The sequence below is a fragment of the Rhea pennata genome, chromosome 5, assembly GCF_028389875.1.
Source record: "Rhea pennata isolate bPtePen1 chromosome 5, bPtePen1.pri, whole genome shotgun sequence".
Lineage (NCBI taxonomy): Eukaryota > Metazoa > Chordata > Aves > Rheiformes > Rheidae > Rhea > Rhea pennata.
The window spans coordinates 27,115,147-27,138,324 of record NC_084667.1 but is presented as its reverse complement, the minus strand read 5'-3'; the positions used below and the strand labels follow the sequence as shown (position 1 = coordinate 27,138,324).

The 23,178-nt window shown below is 35.8% G+C and overlaps 1 protein-coding gene across 5 annotated transcripts in view; it reads right to left on the bottom strand.

Moving 5' to 3' along the window:
- Positions 1-23,178, bottom strand: part of ANO5 (anoctamin 5) — a 56,077-nt gene that overhangs the window by 16,376 nt on the left and 16,523 nt on the right. Inside the window, exons 3-13 of one of the 5 annotated variants that reach the window (XM_062576261.1) lie at positions 22,132-22,179; positions 16,591-16,635; positions 15,251-15,364; positions 8,898-8,966; positions 7,388-7,672; positions 6,929-7,042; positions 5,655-5,770; positions 4,659-4,793; positions 3,220-3,325; positions 3,072-3,132; positions 1,279-1,430 (exon numbers count right to left, since the gene is read on the bottom strand). In XM_062576261.1, coding sequence (XP_062432245.1) covers positions 1,279-1,430; positions 3,072-3,132; positions 3,220-3,325; positions 4,659-4,793; positions 5,655-5,770; positions 6,929-7,042; positions 7,388-7,672; positions 8,898-8,966; positions 15,251-15,364; positions 16,591-16,635; positions 22,132-22,179 — 1,245 coding nt within the window. The remainder of the gene's footprint in view (positions 1-1,278; positions 1,431-3,071; positions 3,133-3,219; positions 3,326-4,658; positions 4,794-5,654; positions 5,771-6,928; positions 7,043-7,387; positions 7,673-8,897; positions 8,967-15,250; positions 15,365-16,590; positions 16,636-22,131; positions 22,180-23,178) is intronic. The other 4 variants (XM_062576262.1, XM_062576263.1, XM_062576264.1 and 1 more) reach the window with 4 other exon arrangements.

Genomic DNA, 23,178 nt, shown 5'->3' with positions numbered 1-23,178 from the left:
CCTGAAAGGCTACTGTGTGTATAATAATGGTGTTTCCCATGCTCTGTCCAAGTTTTTATTTGTTTTCTGAAGAAATGTGTTACCTTACTATACTCATGACTGGTACAAACAGATTATTTGTACACAATGCAGTTCTAGGAGGAGGGAGGATGTTTTAAATACTTCTGACTGAGGAAGTAGATGTACTAGAATGTAACCATCTGGTTCCTAAATTTGTCAAGTAACTCCTACCTAAATTAAGATTTAGTGAAGATGATTAACTGCACTATTTAACTCTTAAGCAAGTTAATTGTATATCAGTTAGATTTCAGAGAGAGGACTTCTTGAACCTTCCTCTTACAAGTGCTCCCCAAAATACGTTTTGAAATCATAAGTGAAACCACAGCTTATGTCACACTTAAGCATCTAGATAAAGACAACTGTTGCTTTCCATGTTGTGTAGGGATGAGTAAGATTGCTCTACTGAGAGCACAAAAACTTCAGAGACTGCTATGCTGAAACGTGAATGACACTGTAAAGATGGTGTTAAAGTGAAAAGTATAAACTGTGCCTTAGTATTCCTCATTTAATGTAACAATTTCCTGTAGAAATTAAAATCATTTAATTAAAATTATGAGCAAACCCCAGAGGAAAAGAACACACACTCATTTATTCTGGGTCAAGAAGCCTACCTAAGAGACACCTGCATGGAGAACCATGGTTTAAGAGATAGGGCATGCCTGTCATGCAACAGACTGAAGTGCTGATTGCCAGTTACAATTAACTTCAGACTGGAAAGCAGTACAGCCACACCACTGTGGCACTGTGCCAGGATAAAGAGACCCCTGAAAGGCAGGGCTATTAGCTGCAGTACCAGTCAATGCTAACAAACCAACACTGCTTTCAGCAGTTGAAGAGTTTATGTCTGATACTAGTCAATCACAGAGTGCAAACCTCAGCTCTTACCAACTGGATGCCTTCAGTGAGAAAACAGCAAGTGTTACAAATTCTGCTTTGTTAACCAATGCACTCTATTGTGTTCAGTGAGCCTGCAACAGGGTGTGGTTGGCACCATGTTCTACATATTTAAGCCAAGATCTTTGCGATCATAAACACAGTTGTGTGGAGATACAGTATCAGAGCAGGGCAGGCCCTCAGCTATACGTGCTGCACTGCTTATCCACATCACACAAATCTCTACCTAGCAATCAGATGCTCATACTTTATCAAACCCTTCCCTAAAGTCTTTCAGCACAAAATTGAATTTGCATGCATGTCAATTCAGAATGTTTTAATTACCTGAGTTACGGGGTTCTTCTTCTTTTGGGTACATTTGGCTTCATACTCAGGCCTCAGCTGGAGCTGCTGCTGTTCTTCCTCGAAATCAACTAAGTCCCACTCATATTTCAATCTAGCTTGTCGTCGCTTCCAAAACTCCAAGAAAAGAGTAACTGCAATTTGAAAATGTTAAGAAACAGTTAAAAAGGGGAAAACACTCAAACTTTTAGGAAATGTGAACAAGTTTATTACCTACATTAAATAACTTGTCTCTGTACCAGCTCCTGTTCTGCAGTCCATTATTTGCTCTCACAGTGTGACCTACTTTTATTGACTACCTATTAAATTTCACAGATAACAAAAATAACATGGATTAAATGTATTTATGATCTGAAGTCCAGAAGCGGATGAAAAGGAAGATGTCAAGACAGGATATGGATTATTTCCATATTTATGACAACCATGTTCAGTTACACTTTAACTATTTTTCAAGCATAAATATCAATACAGATTACCAAAAGAAAAGAGATAATTCAGTTAATTCCTTGCGTATAGATGTGTAACACATGAACTGTATTACAGATAAGCAGAACCGTTTCAAAGTACTAAGTTCAAATACTTCTGTTACTTTTTTGATAATTATTTGATATTGTGGTCATTTTAAAGACAGTGAATATCTGATACCTTTCAAGTGACTGAGACTGGCTTAAGAACTGTTTTTAAATACAATGGAGATCTTTTTAATATATAAAACAAACAACTATGAAAGTGGTAATACCATACAATGTTAAAAAAAGTCTTTTATCAACTATTTTAAAATGCAAGCCTTTGGTAATCTGATCGTTCTTATTTGAACTCAAAAGGTTATGGTTTATACAAACACTGGAAATTTTATCTTGTGCAGTTCTACAATCTTTTGCTGGCACTTCCTGAGTGACGAATCTATGTCACTAAAAGGTGAGTGCTTAAAACCACAAAAGGTTTAGAAAACAGGCACACAACATCTTAAAGATTTTTTGAGAGCATGCTGTGAAAAAGCTAGTGACTCTGATAACAAATAGAAAAACAAATGTGTGTGTTATCTCCTCAATTTGGATACAGATTGTTGTTCAATTGTGTTATTTGATACAGTATTTCCCCTAAACAGTAGGCAAGGTATTTGAGGAAGTAAGAAATACTAACGATGTTATCCTGAATCCATAAAGACGTATAGAATTCAAGAAAAGAACATGTATTCAAGACAAGTTTGAACAAGTATCTGTTGATGTGAACCCACCCTGATGGCAAGTCTCAGGAAATCTACCCATTTCTTCATCATCAAAGCATACATGTAATTGAAGTTGATTCTTGTCCTAGAAGTGCTACTGGTAATGTGGTAGTGCTCCAGTGAAAGGACACAAAAGCCCTCTATTCCCTCATGTGGGCACTGATAACTTGCAGAACTCAAGAAAGTTATGAGTTCTTCCTTCAGTAGGAAGAGCTCATATAAGGACTACCTGTGGTTGGACCATTCTAGTTAGGCTACTAAGGAGAGAAACAAATGGTAGTAGTTGGAGTACACAATGCTCAGTGACATCCTAGATAGCCTACATACTGTGTTTTTTGTTTCGGTGGTGTTTTTTTAAATATCTAATCACTCGATAACCTTAAATTATTTTTGTTCTTTCATCAGATACAAGAAGTATCTATCTGAGACAAATCATTAAAACATAAAGCCATTTTCTTCCCCTTCTTCCCACCCCAGTGTCCCTCAGCAGTCTGTCCAAGATCTCCTTATTACTTCAAAGAAACTTATTATTATTAAATGTACTCACCCCATATGCCCATGAAAATGGCAAAAAAAAGAGTTGCCACATTATCAAACAAATGGGAATACTGAAACAGAACACACAGGAAGAGTTCAGTAACAATACAGTTTTCAGCATAAGCAAAATGACAACGGCTGGAAAATCAGATACAAACCTCTGAAGATGCACAGGTGGTATTTAGTTTCCAGTAGTCACACTCTTGATCACAAAGAGGGCACATGATGATCTCTCCTCCAATTGCAGGGTCACAGATTTCTTTGCTAAAGAAGAAAATGGTTTACAGTATCTGTTTCATATTTATATTAGAAAAACAATGTCAGAGCTTCATTTGTTCAAAGCTCAACACTTGCAGTTCACATAGCTGTCACATCCACTGACCTGTAGTGAGTCAGATCAGGACAAGAAAAAGCAGCAGCTACAAGGAGGAAAACTAGCAACTCACTTCACATATGCGTTGTGGTTTTTTTTTTAGTAATGGATCAGAGGTCCATAAGAAGCTGAACTGCACATACACAGCTTTCAGGTGAGACAAACTGTGTTATTTTTTGTTAGACTAGTAAAGTGGTCATCACATCTTTTCTAAAGCCAAAAGTATTAATTCAACATTGCTATCTACAGCAAAATATGCTACTTCGATCTGACACGCTTTTTCATCTACTTGTTGAAGAATTCCTATTTTAAAACATACAGAATTTAATTCCTACAGTTGGTAAAGTTTACAATTCTATATATGTTTCCTTTATACCCAGAGAAATCTGAACACGCACAGCAGTATATCCAGGTGAATTCAGAATATGGTAACTATAATGCAAGTCTCAAAATAACATAATTCAACAGAATGGGCCAGATGTATATCTATACAGAATATAAATGCTAAGTCAAATGCTAGTTTCTGAATTTTAATTTGTTGTATTATCTTTTACAATTAAAAATGAAGAAAGTTCCTGCAAGCCTTTTCATTAAGAATCGAGAGCAGAGAAATAGTGTCAACCCTCCTCCCCGACGAATCCCTGATTATTGCAAATCCTGCAATTCTTTGAAGAAACAAATACAAAATTATTCACAAAAGAAACTTTAGCAAACTCTGGCATGACATAAGGGACTCATGTTTAAGAGAAAACACTGCTGATCTACCTTGTCCTCATGTTTTTGATAGTTAATAAAAAAGATGACTCTCATCCCCATTAACTCCGCAAAAGGTCTACAGGCTAGTCTGTGAAACAAATTAAAATTTAAAAGATGAAGGAAACAATAGTTGAAAGAATACAACTGACATCTCTCAAAATAGTTTGTTAAGATCTTATATATTGCAGGTACTCCAATATAGAAAATTATTGCCAAATAGCAGTAAAATACCACCTCTTGCCTACAGGTTGAGTCTTACTAATTTATAGTCATCAGTTCTACATTAGCTGTCCATCACCATTTTAGTCCATAAATACAGCTGGAGAACAAATTGGTCTGCCCCAAGATTAAAAACATGTTAAGTTATCTGTTTTTCCACAAAAATAGAAGTTTTGCATTGCTTGATTTGCTAGGTAAGTCTTAGTTTTTATCATCACAAGTGCAGGAGATTGTCAATATTACACTCACCTGCTCATATTTTCATCCATTGTAAACAAGCCATAAAGAAAACAGATTAAGCCAACAACTGCTGCAAGGAACAGCATCTCAGTGTAAAATCCTAACCAGGCAAAATAGATTCCAATCTTCTCGCCATAGTACTTCCTGAATACAAAAAATGCAATTTAATAGGAATATAAAGCAATGTTTAAAGTTATAATAGAGAAAAATGGCCACAGCAAAATTGAAATACTGCACAAAATTCTCACATAACAGAACAGCAAATCCATTAATGTACACTGGTAAAAACAAAATTTGAATCCAGCCACAGTTAAGAGTTACATGAGCTGAATGAACAAAATATATTGCCTCTTTTGACTCTTTCTTTCTGGCAGCAGCTCCAGCTTTCAATCACTCTTTCCCCTGCCTATAGGATAATATACATAGAGATTTACAAGTTTGATTTTCAAAGTAGTTATATAAACTGGGTACAATAGTTCTGATCACATAGTTGGAATGAATGGGCTATTTATCACAGAAACACAATTGGTTGTTTTAAAAAGGGAGCGAAGGTAACCCATGAAAAAAGTAACATATTTGTTAAGTAAGAATATGAGCTGAATCAAAGAGCTTTAAGTAAGTTTAATTTAAAATTGAGTTCAATACCGAATAAAGAGTCAAGCTTCACAAACTGACTGTTATCAAAATGTTTTCAAGTCTGTGTTGAAATCTGAGAGTTTCAGCTCCATCTTTAAAAATATCTGCCACAGCATCTTGACTGTAATATACTAGGTATTCTTCATATGTGTTCATCTATAGTTGAATTACCCGTAAAATATCTGACCCTAAGAGCACTGGTTAGATTGAACAGGGCTTGATTTGAGGAAAAACATTTTTCCACTTGCTTATAAGAAGATTTGCTATGTACTCCACAGACCTAGTGCCCAATTAAGTATTTCTTTCTCATCAAATCTTAAAAGGCATAAAAATTCAGATGCAACAATTGCTTCTGAGATGGTATTTTACCTGATGAGGTCCAAAGGCTGTTCTTTGTAGAATCGTAAGAAACGGGCCCACTCCATATACAGCGTGTACCTCTCACTGTCACAGTTTGGATCATTTGCCTTTTTCCAGTACTGGCACTGCGAGCAAATCAGAGGAAAGGCAAAACATCTCAGTGACAGACCCAAATACTACACCAAAAGAAGTGAACGCTAATGAAGAGGTGCCCCTCTTAAGCTTTGGCCAATTAAAGTAACTTTGAATTTAAAGTTATTACGGCACTTCAGCACTTAAGTGGAACCATTTCTCTATATGTAGTTTTTAAAGATAATATGCATTTTCAGAGGATATTAATCTTAGACATTTATCCAACCTGTACTGTAACCACACCATGTTATGCTACATGAATGTTGCACTGGTGCAACATGTACTTTGTGATACTCATTTGCTCCAGTGGATCATTGAAATAAATTGTTTGCTGCTTTACACTCTATATACTTGCAGAAGCTCAAACTTTCCTTAAACAGGAAACTCATATTTTACTCCTCCTTCATTAAAAATAATGCAAATTGTTATCTATAGTTCAGAATCAGGCTGTCATTGCAAATTTCACAGTCAAGAGCCTTTTGCTGAGATGTAAACTAGGGGATATAAATTCAAGTTTTCATATCTCCAAGTACTGCAATATATAGTGCTCAGTGCTGTGGTTTCTAAAGCTGTAATACAAGTGTGTGCAAAAATGAAATTCTGACTAACTTCCACAGTGTTCATCACCACCAGTTATCTACCACTCCAAAGTAAGAAAAATTTTGCAACTTCATCAGTTTCCTAGAAATTAAATGTGTTAAAATAAACACTGTTTCTGATAAATCTTGTAACTTTGTTCTGCATTGTAAAACTCTGCCTCTTTAAAATATTTGGCTATGCTAAAAATTCAGTTTGTTATGTTGTTTGGCTTTGTTTTGAATGCCTCTTACCTATGAGGAAAGCATGAAGAAATCCAAAATTTATTAAAAGACTAAGTATCCACATTTAAAAATATTTTAAAGTTACATATTTAATTTTTTTAAAATTATTTGCAAGTAAATATGAATCATCCATAAGAAACATTCTGGCACATAAAAGCCAAATTGCAGGGCTGGCAGATATTTCTTGTGTATTATAAAACAGAATTAATTTCTAGGACAAGTTAAAGAGTTTGAGTACATTTTCATTTCTGCTGGAAACAGGAGTCTCACTATAGGTAAAGATAAAAACATTGGGAAACGCTCAAAGAAAGGGAAAACTAAAGTACTTACATCATGAAGAGGATATGCAGCTGAATAGGTGCCATTATTTAGCAGTCTTTTAATACCAAACTTTTTCTTCCCTTCTTCTGTTCCATATGGGCAACGTGTTAAAATATAATAAACCTAGATTCAAATACACACATTTCAAATCTCTCGTTTTAAAGCCATTTAACAGAGTCCTATACTGGCTGATGGAAAGAGTATGCGATCTGTGAATTTATCTAGTTTTGCTTACCAGGAGTGCCCTGTACAAGTCTGCTGAAGGCAAACTAGCCTTCCTGTAAAGGTCCCAATCTATTCCAACAAATATTATTCTGTGACTCCAAGAAAGATGCACAGGTATCTGCATCTACGTGTCTGCACATCTACTCAAAGATTTTGTTATATATGTTCCTTTCCTGCATGTATATTCCCATGACTCAGTCTAAATCTACATGTAAACGTAAATAGACAAATTCATATACGTACTATTCTGTTTCTCATAGACGGCGAGAAGAAAGTGCTCTCATTGTTAATGAGGTACAACTCCTGCTTCTCCTTGCTGAATGGTGCAGTGAAATAATCTGGTTCAGGATGCATCACCTTCTCGGGAAGCCTGAATGGTGTAAGCATACAATCCAAGGGGTTCTCCACCATTGAAGGAATATCATTTTCCTTTATGGGAACTTTAATGTTCAGCACTTCTGCATACGTGATCAAAACCTCCCATGGGGCATGTATCTTCACAAAATAAATTTTGCCATCTTCAGATTCCTGCCCCAAAAGAGTTACATCTGACATTAGACTAAATTGCATTTTACTGCAAAAATTTATGAGAATAGTTGTTACACAAAATCTATTTCATTTTGCACATTTTCCAAGTCTTAAAAATAAAAGTGTGTGGGGGGGATACATTTACTGAAAAGCTTATCTGATCGGTCGATTCTCAACACAGATGATTGCATTACAAAGCTCACAAAGGATTTTAGAACTACAGTAATCTCACACACTGAAGCCTGAACGCCACATTACATTCTGCATTGGCAATAGAATAGTTTGCTGTCAGGACACTCGCCCCTTGGTGACCCATATGTCCTGCTCACCACTGTGCTGCACTGTAAAATTTTTCCATTTCCCAAAGCAAGCAGTTTTCCTATAACACGGTAGACCCTACAAGTCTCCTTGCAAAAAACTTACTACCAACAAGACCTATAAAGTCTGTTAGAGCCTTGCAGGTATGATGAGGAATAATCTTATCATAGCCTTCCATCCTACAGCATATGTCACGGAGTGTTGTTCTGCATACATTGTATATAATGCACACAAGAGACTACAGCAATCAAGTATTTTTAACATGCATCTCACTGAATCCCTATCTGTAAATGTTAAAAGTCTAAATCTCATCAGAAGTTATTTTGTCCTGCCCAATCTCTGGCAGAGAAGGAAAAAAAAATGTGATGACGACTGTGACTGTCAGGATTGTGTGCCGTCCATACATATTAAGCAAAACAGTATCACTAATGAAATGTCCTAAAGTTGTCACATCAGGGTTCTTCCTCATCCTATTTACAATATCCAGTGGTCAGGACTTCAAAATATGACACTAGTTGCTTCACTCAGTTTTAAAGAGCCTTAAAGAGATTAAATCTAGCTGTGAGTATACTTCCGATTTGCTTGGGTCTGAATTACTGAATTAATTCACAGCTATTTTTCACTTCCTTTTTGGTAGAGAATCAAATGCAATCACTTATTCCTGAAGCAAAACAGCTTTCTTCTTACAACTCCTATGAACATATCTGGAAAGATAACTGAAAGATAGATACATTTAGCTTGTTTCACGGAAGTCAACAAAATCTATAAATGTCAGTATTTTGACTATTATAATCACTTATAAAATAATTTTTCTCATGGGGAAAACAAAAGATTTATTAATAATTTGCAGATCTATTTCTTCGGCTCTAATTTTCCTTCTTTTTTTTGTTTTTTGTTTTGGTTTTACCTTCTTGTCTTCCGTTTCTAGTTCCAAACCAGCCTTTTGGAGATTGTTCTCAAATTCTTTTCTTCTTTCCTGAAAATACACAAACAGACTTTAATAGCTGATGAACTGAGGTAGTTCTACTCCTTCACGCTAAAATGAAGGAGAGCCCTTTAAACTATGTGAAATTTGTAAAAAGAAAGCAGAACAGAAAAATTGGCCAATGGATATCAATTCACTTCTGAGTAATGAGCTAGCCGTGTGTCAACAAAACACTAATTTTGTTCACTAGCAACATGAAGGACTGCAGCTCAAAATGGGAGAGCTATCTGTTAGTTTAGGAAGAGTCTTGTAAACTAGACAAATTTGTAAACCAGACAGCAAAATAGAGTCTTCAGCATTTTGGGGTGGGGGGACTTTTTACAGTTCAACTTTTTTGTTTGTTTGTTTGTTTTAAGAGAAAATGGAAAAACTAGATAAATAGAAAAATTCTGGAAGGTTAAGAATGGCCATTTATTGTTGGTAGGGATAGCTAATTACCAGTTTAATAGTCATTCCTGATGCAAATGTTCAAATACCGACTTAAGACAATACAAACAATATACTTCATAAACACCTGAATTGCACAACTAGGTAAAAGTATAAAAAAATCATGACATGTAAGCCTACATATATTTAGCTTAAATAAAGTCAACATGGACTTCATACAGAGGTCACTAATCCAGTGTGTGGCAGCTATGTGGCGTGTCTTGTTGCTGTGTCAATGCTACGGATGCAACAAGTTAGGAATAAATTGGAGACCCTGAGGTTTACTTCTCTGAACTCTTTATTTTGTCAAGTAATTCTCAGGTAGCAGCTTTAGACAAGAATATTATCTTTCTTCCTCTCCTTCTCTGTAGGATGACACCAATGCTTACTCCTATTAGGAGACTCAATTAATCTTCTTTTAATTATATAAAATTTACTGAAGAATTGCCAGGAGGAAAAAAAAAAAAACAGAATTTATGTGAAATATTGAGCCCTAGTCTCATTTGAAAGCAAAACTACCAACTGATTTCCAGCAACGCCGTACAAGATGTGTTCTCTAGACTGAACTGTTAGCCCTATGTGACATTCTTCAAATGTGCTTCGAAAAAAGTTCTCAGTCCATTTCCTTTTCCCATTTTTCCGTGAGAAGCAAGCTGCCCTATTTGACCTTGAGTTTGCATAAACTACTGAAATTAATACAGAATGAAGAACAGGTTTAAAGATACTCAAATCTATGCTAAATGTGTTGATATATTTACTGATAGTAGCCTTGCATTATCATCTGTAACACCTGGTTTTGCTGACTATCAATGGATATTAGACTAGATACTGGCCTAGAAACTTAGTAAACATGATAATCCCTGCGTTCTCACGCATGCTGGAGCAAATGTAATTCCATGCATTACTTTTAAATTTATCTACCCCACAAACATGAATATACACACCTGTATAAACACACAGGAGAACTGTTGTTTGCTGACCCACTGATCTGACAGAAAACAATCCAACTTAAAGGGAATTTATGATTACATTCAAAGGTGGTATATAAAAGCTGACACTCAAGTCTAGTATCCAAAGCTACATACTATTCTGGATTACATTTTCTCCAAACAAAGCAGACTGCCTTGCATTCTTTCCCTAGCAATCCTGAGGGAGATCCAAATGAGTCAGCACAGAGGGCTCTAGGCCCTTAGAAACTCCTACATGCCAGTTCCTCCTCTTTCTGCCCAGCTCAGAAATAGACAGAATCATCTTACTAATCTTTTCTTACTACGTACTTATTGCGATAAATTGCAGAACTAAAATAGAAATTACCTGCTGCTTTTTATCAGTTTGCTCTTCTCACCAAATTATCTCCTTTGAGAGGCACATGAACGTATTATACATTCATGTACTTTCCAGCTATTGGAAGTAACTATCTTTAAAAGAAAATCAACCTACTAAAAAAAGTTCCTCTTCTCTTGACAAGTACTTAATTTCTTCATAATGCCTCCGCCTAAAGCTTAAAATGGACAAAACATAGTCTTGGGCCAGTGCTGTCTTGTTGATGTTGTTTGTTTAATAGGTACAAGTTCACAATCTCATAAACCTGAAAAGCTACGCTTGGGGCATGTATTCTGGATTCCAAAATAAACTGTGTAATTCCACTGTCACAGAAAGTAGAGAAAAAGTAACAAACAGTTACGTTAGCCTAATATGGGTCTCTCTCTGATCTCCTTCCTTGCATTTTAAGTATAGTTAAAAAAAAAAATCTTAAACCTCTCTGAAGAGAAACCACACTTTCTGAAACCCCAGTGGCATATACAGGACGTAGTGCAATAGCGCATTCACCTCTCCAACCACACCACTGTGGATATCGCACATACTGGTGCCCAATAACTTTACCATCTACTGTACGCTTCAGCATAATGAACCATCCTGATAAGATTAATACAAATCCAAAGTCCAATGGCACTAATGTGCCCGAAGCAGAGGCAACACTGCATGATAAATTACCTAAGGAAGATAGTTAACTGTTATAAATCTGTTTCTTGATAACAATGTTATTGCTAGTAACAGCAGCCAGTAAATAAAAGAATAAAGTCATTCTCAAAGTTCACAACATATTATTCTTTAATGAAAAACCTCTTCCCCCTCGCTTTTTCCCTTGCCTTTATGCAAGAAGCTCTAAGTCTTACATATCACAGTGCTCTGACATATTCTGAGTCTTAAGTAGAACACCGAGACATAAATACAAATTCCAGGAATATTACAGGACCTTAAGGCACACATGAATTCTGCTCTTATTTGTACTCTGAGAAAACACAATTCATGTCACAGGACTTGCACAGATGCACTCAATCTGAGTTCTGGCTGCCTACACATCTCCAGGTGACACCAGAGACACTGAGGAGAGACCACTTGCCATCTCATCTCCTTCAGTCACAAGGCCTCAAGGTTTATCAGACAGATAAAGTACTTGTGCTCACCACAGCCCCTCAGGGGCTGCCCACAGACCTTGTGAGCATGTCCTGCATAGCGCAAGATACATCAAATAGCTGTCTTTTGCAAGTACCAGCCAGGTTGTTCTGAAGCAGTGTGGAGAGGTGCCAAATTTGGACCAAGACTCATTTTCAGTCACCCTTGAAGAGCTGGGTACACTGCTTCTCCCAGCTGGCAGCCAAACAGTGTGCATCAGGAGCACTAAACATCTGATTTTTTTGCTGTTCCTAGCTCCCTAGCTTTGGGCTATCTGGTGTCTGGGAGAATGCAGAAGGTTCTGTCTGAGAGGATGAAAAGTGGGAAAGGCCTGGATAAAATTCCCACTTTCTGTATCTCCATGCCCCACTGGAGACAGGCAGAGTTTGCTTCCAATAAAACAGACAAGTCACTCCACACAGAGATTTCAGAGTCCTACTGCTCTGGAGTTCCCTGAGAAGAAAAACACTTTGGGGTAGTAAAGATCATGTTTTGGGCCTCCATAAATAAGATTTTTTTTAAGTATATTTATTTTTCCATATTCTTGTATCATAGATGGGGTGGGGGAAAAAGATGGGGGAAAAAAAAAAGATATTTCAGTCAATCTGTTAGAGGCGCTATGGAAAGTAAATTGTCTCACAAAAAATATATATTCTTTTTTACAGTAGCTTTGTGGTTAGAATTTATGCATATAGCTCATAGAATGCAAAAGCAAATTCAAGCTTTTTCAGCTGCAGAGTTCCTGGGGAACATCACAGAACTTACCACATTTGTTCTATAAGAAGCTAAGGGAGTAAATGAATAAACTGCCTCATATCCCAAATATCTGTATCAGGGCTGTGCTGAAATGCACAAGGAAGTTATTTATCCCACTCAGAAATGCAAAATAAAGCTGCTTCCTCAAGACAAAGAAATAAAACCCTTTGTCATAACCGTTACTTTTTTCTGTGAATGTTTCTATTCTTAGCTTCTACATTTTGCCAGATCACTGTACTGCAGGGAAAGAAATGTGCATTTCTTTCCAACAAGAACTGTCCAATAGCAAGTATGATATCTCCAACAAATTCCAAAGGCTGCAATGCCTCAATATTTAAATATTGCCCCCCACCAAAAGGAGACAGCATAGTACTTCTATACTAGCAGGCCTGTATTAATTTACTGATACACTCATTGTCAAAAGGCTTACAATGGATACAAATATGGGGTAAGTTTCATTTTTTCAGCAGATTTCCCAAGAACTCTGTGTGAAAAAGAGTGTGCCCTACCATTAATGCTTTCAAGTCTGTCAATTCTGCAGCTGCAGAGGTAACCAACAGAGCCACAGATCAAAGGCCTTCTTCCACAGAGACATAGCTAATTTGCAAGCAGCAGACATAGGCAGAATTAAATCTTATATGTCTGTTGCAAAAGAGTAGAACATCTACAACAAGGTTTATGTTTCTCGCTAACTAGGTTCACCTTCTATCTCAAACAGAAACCACAAAATTAGCTACTATTTCTTGGGCTCCCTCTCATCCCCTTCCCACACCAGGAATCCTTTAGTCACTGACACCCTAGACCGGTAGATGGTCTATCATCAGGCTAAGATCCTTGCCTCTCCCAGTGACCTATGAAGCAATAGGTAAGGAAACTGCTACATACTATATGAATGACTGACTTGAATGAACTTCTGGTTCATTTTTTATTTCCACTTTAAGTACCGGTTAAATAATCTCCTTTTCTTTCCTCATGTTATCTGAGCATGACTAATGGAAATAGTTTGTTTATTGTGCAATACTTCAAGAGTTTCTTTATATGTTTGGTGAAGTTATCTTTTTCTTCTCTCTGCACTGACTGGCCTCCTTTCTCCTTCTTTAAGACGCATTTCGCTTTATGCTAAAAGATAGTATCTGGCTAGGATTACAACTTGAAGAAGCCAAAAAAAGCCCAGGGTGGGATTGAAAAAGTAGGCCCTTAAATAAACCTATAGTTCCACAGCTATAAAGATACATAGCTGCACAAGCATGTGCATACAGCTACACATTAAGCTATTTGCCTATAAATTTATAACATGTAATAAGATGCAAGGGGTTATGTTCTACACTACATTGTATTTGTATATAAGTATAGAAAAAATAAGCGTTTAATGAAATCATTATTTCTTTCACATAGAAACGTAATCAGTAATTATATCAAACAGCCCAATTTTTCAGTCTTTGTTCAAAGGAAATTTTTAATTATGAAACATTTTAATACTACAACACATAGGCAAGAAGTAATCTTTGCTTGACAGAGCTTCACTTTTGACTGTGATTTTAGTAAAAGTCTCAGTATAATTATACTTTTTCAGAATGCCTTATCTTTCAGAATAATGGGATTACACAAAAAAGCAGGCTTTTTGCCATTTTCAAGAACTAACTTTTGTGAATTTATTGCAGAGACCAGTTTGTAAGCATAACATCTCCTGGCTCAGAAAGGAGACAGAAAAAAGGGAACTAAAATGCCTTTTTTTTTTTCTTAAAAACTTTACACTTTATGTAAGTTTATTACTTGTCTTAACTGCAGCTCATAATATTGGATTTTACAGCAGAAACAAATAACTTGAATTTACAAACTGCCCAAATTAGACCTCAAATGTCAGTGTGAGCAAGGAACAAATACACATATGTTATTTACTGGCCTATTGCTACCATTCACGTAACTGGGTCTTGCTGGGAATTTCAGGGATGATCCCTAACTGGCATTGTGGAGAAAGTCTGTACTTTGTTCTCTGCTGCACAGAAGGTCTCTTCTCTCAGACACTTTAAATATCCTTCTAAAAGGAGGAAGGAACTTATGCAGAGAGCAGGCCCAGCACTGCCGTAGAGGAGAGGTGCCAAGATTATTTTATAGAAACGGACTATATTTTGATTTTCCTTCCTTTGACTTCAGTTAGAGCAGAAACAGGTTCTTAGATGCAATACTGAATTCATGCAATTTTTCTTTTATTTTTTTATACTCCGAGTAAAACAATATAAATTATTTTTACATCTTATTTGAATAATGTTTTACTCATTTAGAAATCTCCTTCATTTACCACTGTTTACAAACGCACCTTCAGCAAATAATACAGCTAGTAAGACTATTAAATGAAGCCAGTAAAATCATTTGCAATACTCGGCATGAAGCGGCCAGCTTAAATAATGCAGAGTGATCAGTTCAGTAAGTGAAACCTTAAACGTTTAGTAAAATTAGGTCAAAAACAAACAAGAGTAATTTACACAGAAATTTCTGTGCATAGAATGGGTTTTAACAAAGCCATAAATGTTTGCAAAGTTCAATTCCTACTGAGTATAGTGATTCAAAAGACTTGGTAAAGGATATTCAGGTTATGATAGATAAGAACTACGAAGATACCATAAGAAGCAGCTTACCAACTTTTTTTCCCATTCTTTATTAAGATCGTCCACATAGGATAGAACAAAATCAATTCGACGGACACCATCCCTGAAGAAAATAGAATCTTTGCTTTCATGTCTTTTATCAATCTGCGGAAAACACAGGGCTCTGATTAAAGAGAGTCAAGTATTATTGTCACTCTTAAAACAAACAAACAAAAGAAAACAAAACAACCCACTCCAACAGAAGACACAAACGTTTCCCCCAATTGGTTCAATTTTTAAGTTTTTTTAACAGCTGAAAATGCACTTGGCAAGATTTAACAATGGTTTCATCCAGTTAAAAGTAATTTCAAAATTAATTGTCTATATGCACATACGCTACATGTATTTATGTTTCTTATAGCAATTGTTTATGTTATCACTGTTCACAGGTATTGCCACAATATCATTTATTCTTTCACAGATTTTAGCATACATAAGGAATGATCAAGGCACATGTTATTTGACAGCATGTTTTTTTTTCTGCAAAGTTAGTAGGAATGCCACTCTATAGAAAAGCAGAATAGAGCACAATTCAACTTCAAGCATGTAGCAAGAGGTAAAATCCATGCATTTTCATCTCTATAACAAGGTTCAACCAGCCATCAGAGAGGAATGTGTCCCAGCAATGATACCTGGTGATTACATACAGAATTAGCACACAAACTATACACAGGTTAAATTTCATAGGGTGCAAAATTGAGTACTTGCTTTCTTGGCAGGAAAGGGAGGACAAGACAAATAAGATGTACCAATTCAAAAGGGAAATTAGCATTCCAGCTGATCCATTAAGTTCATAGTTTCATATATCAGCATGACAGAATGTTGCGTTAATGACATGCATCTTTCTCAATGTTATGTCAATAAAGTCTATTACCTCACTGGCCTAGTAAAATTAATATCGTATTAGGGAATATTATTTATTATTGTGCCAGTATTTATCTCTTCAAATGGCTGACAAGATTTCAGTTTCATACAGCAAAGAGCTCTCTATGGAGAGCAACACTCTAGTCTAAGAACTCTAGTCTAACAGTCTAATCTAGAAGTTTTTTTCTTTCTTCTTTTTTTTAAAAAAAAGTCACACCCATCAGCAAAAGTGGCACGTGAATTTGGTTCTCATTTTGTTAGATTAAAAACAAAACCCAAATAATTTGCACAGGGATATGTCAGTCTCCTCCCTCTTAAGCGTTATAGGGATGCAAGTGAAAAAGTTCTCTGAAAAAAGCACAAAACATTTATAACTGAACTTGGCTTAACAAACAGCATCACACAGTGAAGCATGTTATTACTGCAGCCATCCAAGCCACCTGCAATAGCATTCATCACTGTTTTACCCTGAGACGCCGCTTCAGGAACAGCTTATATCTCCTTCCAGTCTGCTGGAATAACCAACAAGTCATTAGCAAACCCCACTGCTCTTTGCCAAGCCCCACACTGCAACTGCTTCAAGCCTATGCTCTACATCCATTTAAACTTTGTGGGAAACCTGTGTACTTAAAGCCAAGAAAAATCTCCAATTATTAGGAAAAAACCAACCATCCATAGTCTGACTATAGTATCTTTACTTTTAAGTACTGACATTCATTGAGATAATAAACTCGGGTATTTGAAAATAATAAGCCCCTACACACACTACTAATTGCTATTAGTTGGCTAATTAAACAGGTTAAAAAGGGAAGAAAAAAATCTTTTTCAGTGTAATACAAATGTAGTAACAAAAACCAAGCACTGGCTAATAATAAAGCATACATATTTCTCTTATGCTCGTGTTTTGTTGGATCCTGTGAAACAAAGAAAAGTGACAATCATGTAACTCCAGAGCTAACAAAATTATAAGCAATAATATCCACATATTACAGAACATGCATTTATTTTCGATTAGGTTTGAGTTTAAAAACAAGAACACACACACAGAGACACATACACACTCCAGGTTTCATCGTTTTGCACAACTTTATACATCATCCCCAGATATACTGACAAGTGCCGAAACAAGAAGCTAGCCTATCTGGACCAGCCACACATTCCAATGAATTTCTTTATTTCTATAGCTATACTAGTCTTTGGGAGATACAGAATGCTATTTTGCAAATGAATCAAGAAAACACAGTTTTCTTGCTGTGATCCTGAAAGGGCTGCGATCCTCTTTGCCTTCACAGTCAGACAACTCTTTCTTTCTTGCGAAACAGATCTAGCAGACCAACTAAGAGACTACTTCATAAGAACTGAAATCAGGACAGTACCTCAGAAAATACTTTTGCTTCCATATACGGTACATGCTCACATAAAATTAAGAGGCTCATAAAAATCATGGAATCCAAGAAAAGAGAAAGTTAGCATTTTCTAAATTCTTTTTATTTTGCGCCTACAGTTCTGTTTGTACAAATAACTGACAAACAATTTGAAGTTGTTTAGATGTGAATCTGATTAGTAGATAGAACCTGGCAGATATGTACACAGCATTAGCAGTACTGTAATTATTCACCATTTAAATAATGGAACCACAAAGTGCATTTTAACAATTGATAAAATGGACAATCTGTCTAAAAATCACACCAACACAACCACCAATTTAAGACAACAAAGGCTTGGTCCTAGTGAACTATCAAAAGCCATAAACAGAAAGAAAAATAAAATGAGTTTGGTAATATTTATTAAAGCTCCTGCCAAAGTGAAGTTCACAAGTTCTTTGGGTAGCATAGTTACAATTAGATCATTCCATAGTTAAAGTAATATTTTGTCTTTAATGTCAGAGTCTGCTGGTTTTCTAAAGTGTATCATAATCCAGTTTGCTGTCATTGAAGTTTTGATTATTAACTCAGGTATGTGAAGATACAATGGTTTATCTTAGATTTGATGACTGTGCCCCTTCTCAAACCAGATTCATTCTCCTTCTAAACATATAATTCTTCTTCATAGAAAAATAACAGGCCTAGTTATTACTCATAAATTATTCCTTCCCATTTTGCTGCTCTTTGATTTCACAAGATCAGTTTTGCATATTCATGCAATTTGTGCATAAATATGAACTTATACACCTAAAAGTACATAAAACATTGACTGGCTGCACAGATGAATCATAAAACATGGATTACTAAATTTTACTTTTTAATAGTTTTTTTTCAGAATTGTGATCAAAATACTTGATCTTAAGACAGCCTACAGGTATTAAAATAAGCCACACCTCACCACAGTTAGCAGATACTTCGTTATGTTACTTGCATGTCCTCTGGAATACAAGAATCCGAATTAAAATTTCCAAAATACATACAGCAAATAGAAGCTTTTACATAACTGCTGTCCTAAACTACTTAATGAGAAATCATCGGAAAGGTGAAGCCAGACTCTTCTCAGAGGTGTAGAGCAAAAGAGGAGACAACTGTTACAAGTCCCAACAACAGACATTCCTGCTTGATAAAAGGAAGTAGTTGAACAGGTAGACAAAGGCTGCCCAAGGAGGCAGTGGCATCTCCATCCTTAGAGACTTTCAAAACTTGACCAAGCAAGGTCCTCAGCAAGTGGATCTAACTTTAATGACAGGCCAGCCTTGAGCAAAAGGTTGGATGAGAAGTCTCCAGAGGTCCCTTCCAACCTAAGTTATTACTATCCTTTCATAGAATCACATGCTGCATATGTTCAACATTTATCAGTGCTTCCAAGAGTTCTATAAATTCAACAGCTACAAAGTAAATTTATTCAAAAACATGCTCAAAAAACATTTTCAAAAAAGAAAAGGAAAGTATCCTTCTATTTTCCTGTAGTAACACCAGTTTTAAGTTTAATCATCTCTAAAAACTAAGTGGTTTTATAGCATCTGGACAGATCAGCTAATTGAACATTAGCTACCTACCGTACAGGGTTGAATTTTCTTTTTATGTAGTTGCATAAGCACAAACTTACTGGATTCATATGGAGTTATATTAATAGTCACAGGTTATCCCATACTGTTAACTTCTACCTAGACATCCACCTGAGGTCAGCATGTTGGACTATGTTCAGCTAAACAACAACCCAGTTAGCACTACAAGTAAATATACTGCAATCCTCATTTTAGACATAAAGTCCCATGGTAATGTAATGTCCAATAGAGAGGTTGCAAGAAAGACTAAAACGTCAGTATCGAAATAAAGCAAGCCTAGTTCAAGACAAAAGTTCCAACACATCATGTTCAGTTTTGCCCAAACTGATCTGGGTAAAGTGAGTAAATGCTGGCCAGCAGTTGCCACCCTCTACTTATTATACTCTCAAATCCAATCCTTTAAACTTTGTCATACCACTAAATACCACTTTATGAACAGGCCGTCACCACCTCATCCCCAGAGGGGGTTTAGCTATGCCTCTCCAGATCCAAAGCAAACAAGCCAGCCACCACTAAAAGGAAAGGGGAAAGCAAACTGCTAGATGCAGCATTAACCACTAAACATAAAGTGCTTCAAAGAAATAACTTTGGATTGATGCTGAGTGACAGACTGTGGTAAACATCTCATTTACCGTACATCTGTGCATTTTGGTGGGCGAGTATGACCTTGGTTAATTCAGCTATCCTTCAAGGCTCTGATATAATGGTACCTGCAAAATAAATTTGTATCAGGCATGAATGATTTAATCCTGTATATTCTCACAGGATTTGGAGAATTTATTTCTGGCCATCCACATAACCTTATATACTCCTTAGCACAGCACTCTTCAGGCAACCAAGTTTCCTCTAAACTCATCTTGCTACTAAATATCCTAGCCATCTCCATGCCTGCACATTAGAAGACGGAGCAATTTTGCTTAACGGTAAAACTTCAGATTAACGTTCAATCAAAAAACTGCAAGGTTCTTAGAAATTCAATTCTCTCTCCCTCTGGAGCTTAACATAAGACAAACATCCAACTTCGCAGAACTGAGACCACAGGTTCAGCAGTCAGCTTCCTTCACCTTCTGCTTTTTGCATCTCAGAGTAAAGAGATCCTTTGGGATAGTAACCTCAGGAACAGAGCAGTAACCAACACTAACCTAAAACCAAGAAACCTGAAAAATTACATTCAGTAGAGTTTATAATATAACTCTACAGAATGTAATTTTTCAGGTTCTTTGGTATAAATGGTATGCTAAAAAGTTATATCATTATTATTACCATCAGCACATCTAAGAGGTATATAATCATAGTCCTATATTGCCAGAAAAAGTGTAAAGCTGGTGAAGTTACAAGGAAAAAAAAAATTCATTTTACAATGTTTTGCACATTTACCTTGTATGTTCACAAATCAAGTATTTATTTACTGATTGTTATTTACTTTTAACTACCTTTGATAACCATATAGCTAATCAGTTTGTTACAGACAGGACAAAGCAAAATGACTGTATTAAAAAGCAATTAGTTAATTCTTATAAATTAACAATCCACTGCAGAAATATTTCCAGAATACTGAAATGCATGAAAATCTAAGGGTTTGAAAGCTGAATCAAAATAAAATATCTGTATAACTGAAAAGACAAGAAATATTCCATGGCTTAAAAACAGTTACCACCATCCCTTACAGTCCAGGTTTGCACAGAGTATTTATATAAACTTTTACACAGAATGAAACACTGATTAAAGTTCTGCTGTGCTAAATGTAGTGTTAAATAACATTTATTTCCAAGAGAAAAAAATTTCCCATAAATGTATTCATACAACATATGCAAATATATAGGCACTCCACTAAAAATCAAAAAGGCAAACTCCACTCTTGTTGATCAAGAATAACTTCAGTTCTTATTATACCAGAGATCAATTTTGCATAAAGTTCCCGCCAATATTCTTCTTTTGAGGAGTTCATGCAACTGAAATGCTTGTGCACTTCAAAACAGTACATAAAACAACTCTTTAACACCATACATGCCCCAATTTCCAGTTATGCTTCATGCAGGCTACAGTTATAGACAAAAAAATTCTTCCATTAAAAAAGAAAATATGAGCTTACTGGAGCTGAATTTTACAGGCTATTTTTGCACCTTCACTACATTTCTCTTACCATTTTGAACTATAATAAAATCTGAAAGCCTGGAAACATGCATTTCAAGTTTTTTTTTTAAGATACCAAGATGTTTGCAATAAAATTTAAATGCACAGAGAAAACCTCTCTGGATAAAAGACGACATTAACCAAAAACAAAACAGAGAAGAAAAAATAAAAGCTATGCTAAGAGATAATATGTGTTAATGTAAGACACCAGAGCCCAATGTAAGCAAGCAGACAACTTTAATATACCTCAGCATGTACTTCTCCAGGTAAGTTAATTTTTTAAATTTTTTCCTTTGTGAAATAATGATGGATATTTAAGTTTTTTGGTATACTTGTTAATTAATACAATTTAACATTTGAGAAATTCAATGAGAGGATATTTTGAGCCTTTCCTTATTATTTACTGAATTAAGAAATGCATCACATCAAATAATATCAGCATTTATTTTTTGCGCTTTGGAACTTTTTAAAGTATCATGCTGATCGAGACCTGCAGATTATAATAAAAGGAATCCTGCATATGTTAATAACACCATAAGCAGAATATAGTCTATATCCCATCAAACCAAAAACCAATAATACAAGCTAAACTTTCCAGTTTCTTCCACCAATAGGCAAAATTGAGAAATTAGCTGTTTGCTGTATGAACCCTTTCAATTTGCTTAAGTTTATCAGTTAAGCTATCACATCATGTGCTTGTGGGGCCATTCACTAGAAATAAACTTTAAAACCACATTCATTTTTATATGCTTGAAAAACACTATTTTTAGAAGGATGGCTTCAAAACTGGAAAATTTTTTGGTAAGGGACTTTTTGGCACATGGTTATAGAAGACGCCACACAAATTCACGCAAGAAAGCATGAATATTTTTTTACTGCTTACCACTTGATGATCAGGGATGAGTAAAGTAGTCTCAGTGCTGTTTAGGCCCTGCCAGTGGTATCGCAGGAAAGACAATGTTGTTAGTGACAACTCAAAGAATGTTAAAAAAAAAAAAAAAAAAAAGAAAAAGAAAAAAAAAAAAGAAAGAAAAGGCTATTTCACAAGAAACAATGTAGCTTCTGGTTTCAGTTGCTGAACAGTTCTTCAGTTATAGTTGGATTTTCAGCCCAGATATCAGAAGTTTAAATAAATCTCTACTTCCTCAGATCAACTGGCTCTCCAAACTACCGTCATTGACTTTTACACACCACACACTGATTTTTAATGATCAGAAGAACAACTTTTAAGAGAAGCTATATACCATATTCCTCAGCATTTCCATTACAGAAGTTACAGCCTGTAAAAAAAACTTGGCACAGATTACAAGTTTACAAGATGATAAAGAATAACCGATTCAAGATATTTTTCTCATTTTAATTTCAAAAGAGAAAACATACAGAACAAGGACTGCTACAGTTGCTTTCAATATCTACGCGAGGCCACTTATATAGCTATCTTTTCAAAGCAAATGGAAGTTACATCATGCACACTGAATGGGAACAAATATGAGGAAATAAATTAGTCTCCTAATGTAGATAGGGTAAATTCTTATCAGGCATTATATTGGTTATGCTTAATGAGACTCGGGAACACTTCACAACTTCTAATTCTGATACCAACCAGGTGAAGCCCTAGCCTGATTTGAACCATACAAGATCTGGGTGCACCTTACTTCTGTGAATGCAGGCCCAGATGCAGCTGCAACATCCTCCAGCCAGACTTTGTAACTATATGACCAGCACATCAGAGGACTCCGTAACGCAGAGCTGTCCTGTCAGGACGCGTCTATTAATTATTTGGTGTGCTTGCTCCACCACTGTATGATTAGTTGCATGAACTGATCTTGGCATCAGGCTTTATTAATGAAAAAGATAATGGTTTGAAATACCTAATTCTATTGGTTAGTAATTTCTCAGTGTTGTTAAATATTTGTTTCTGAAAATGACT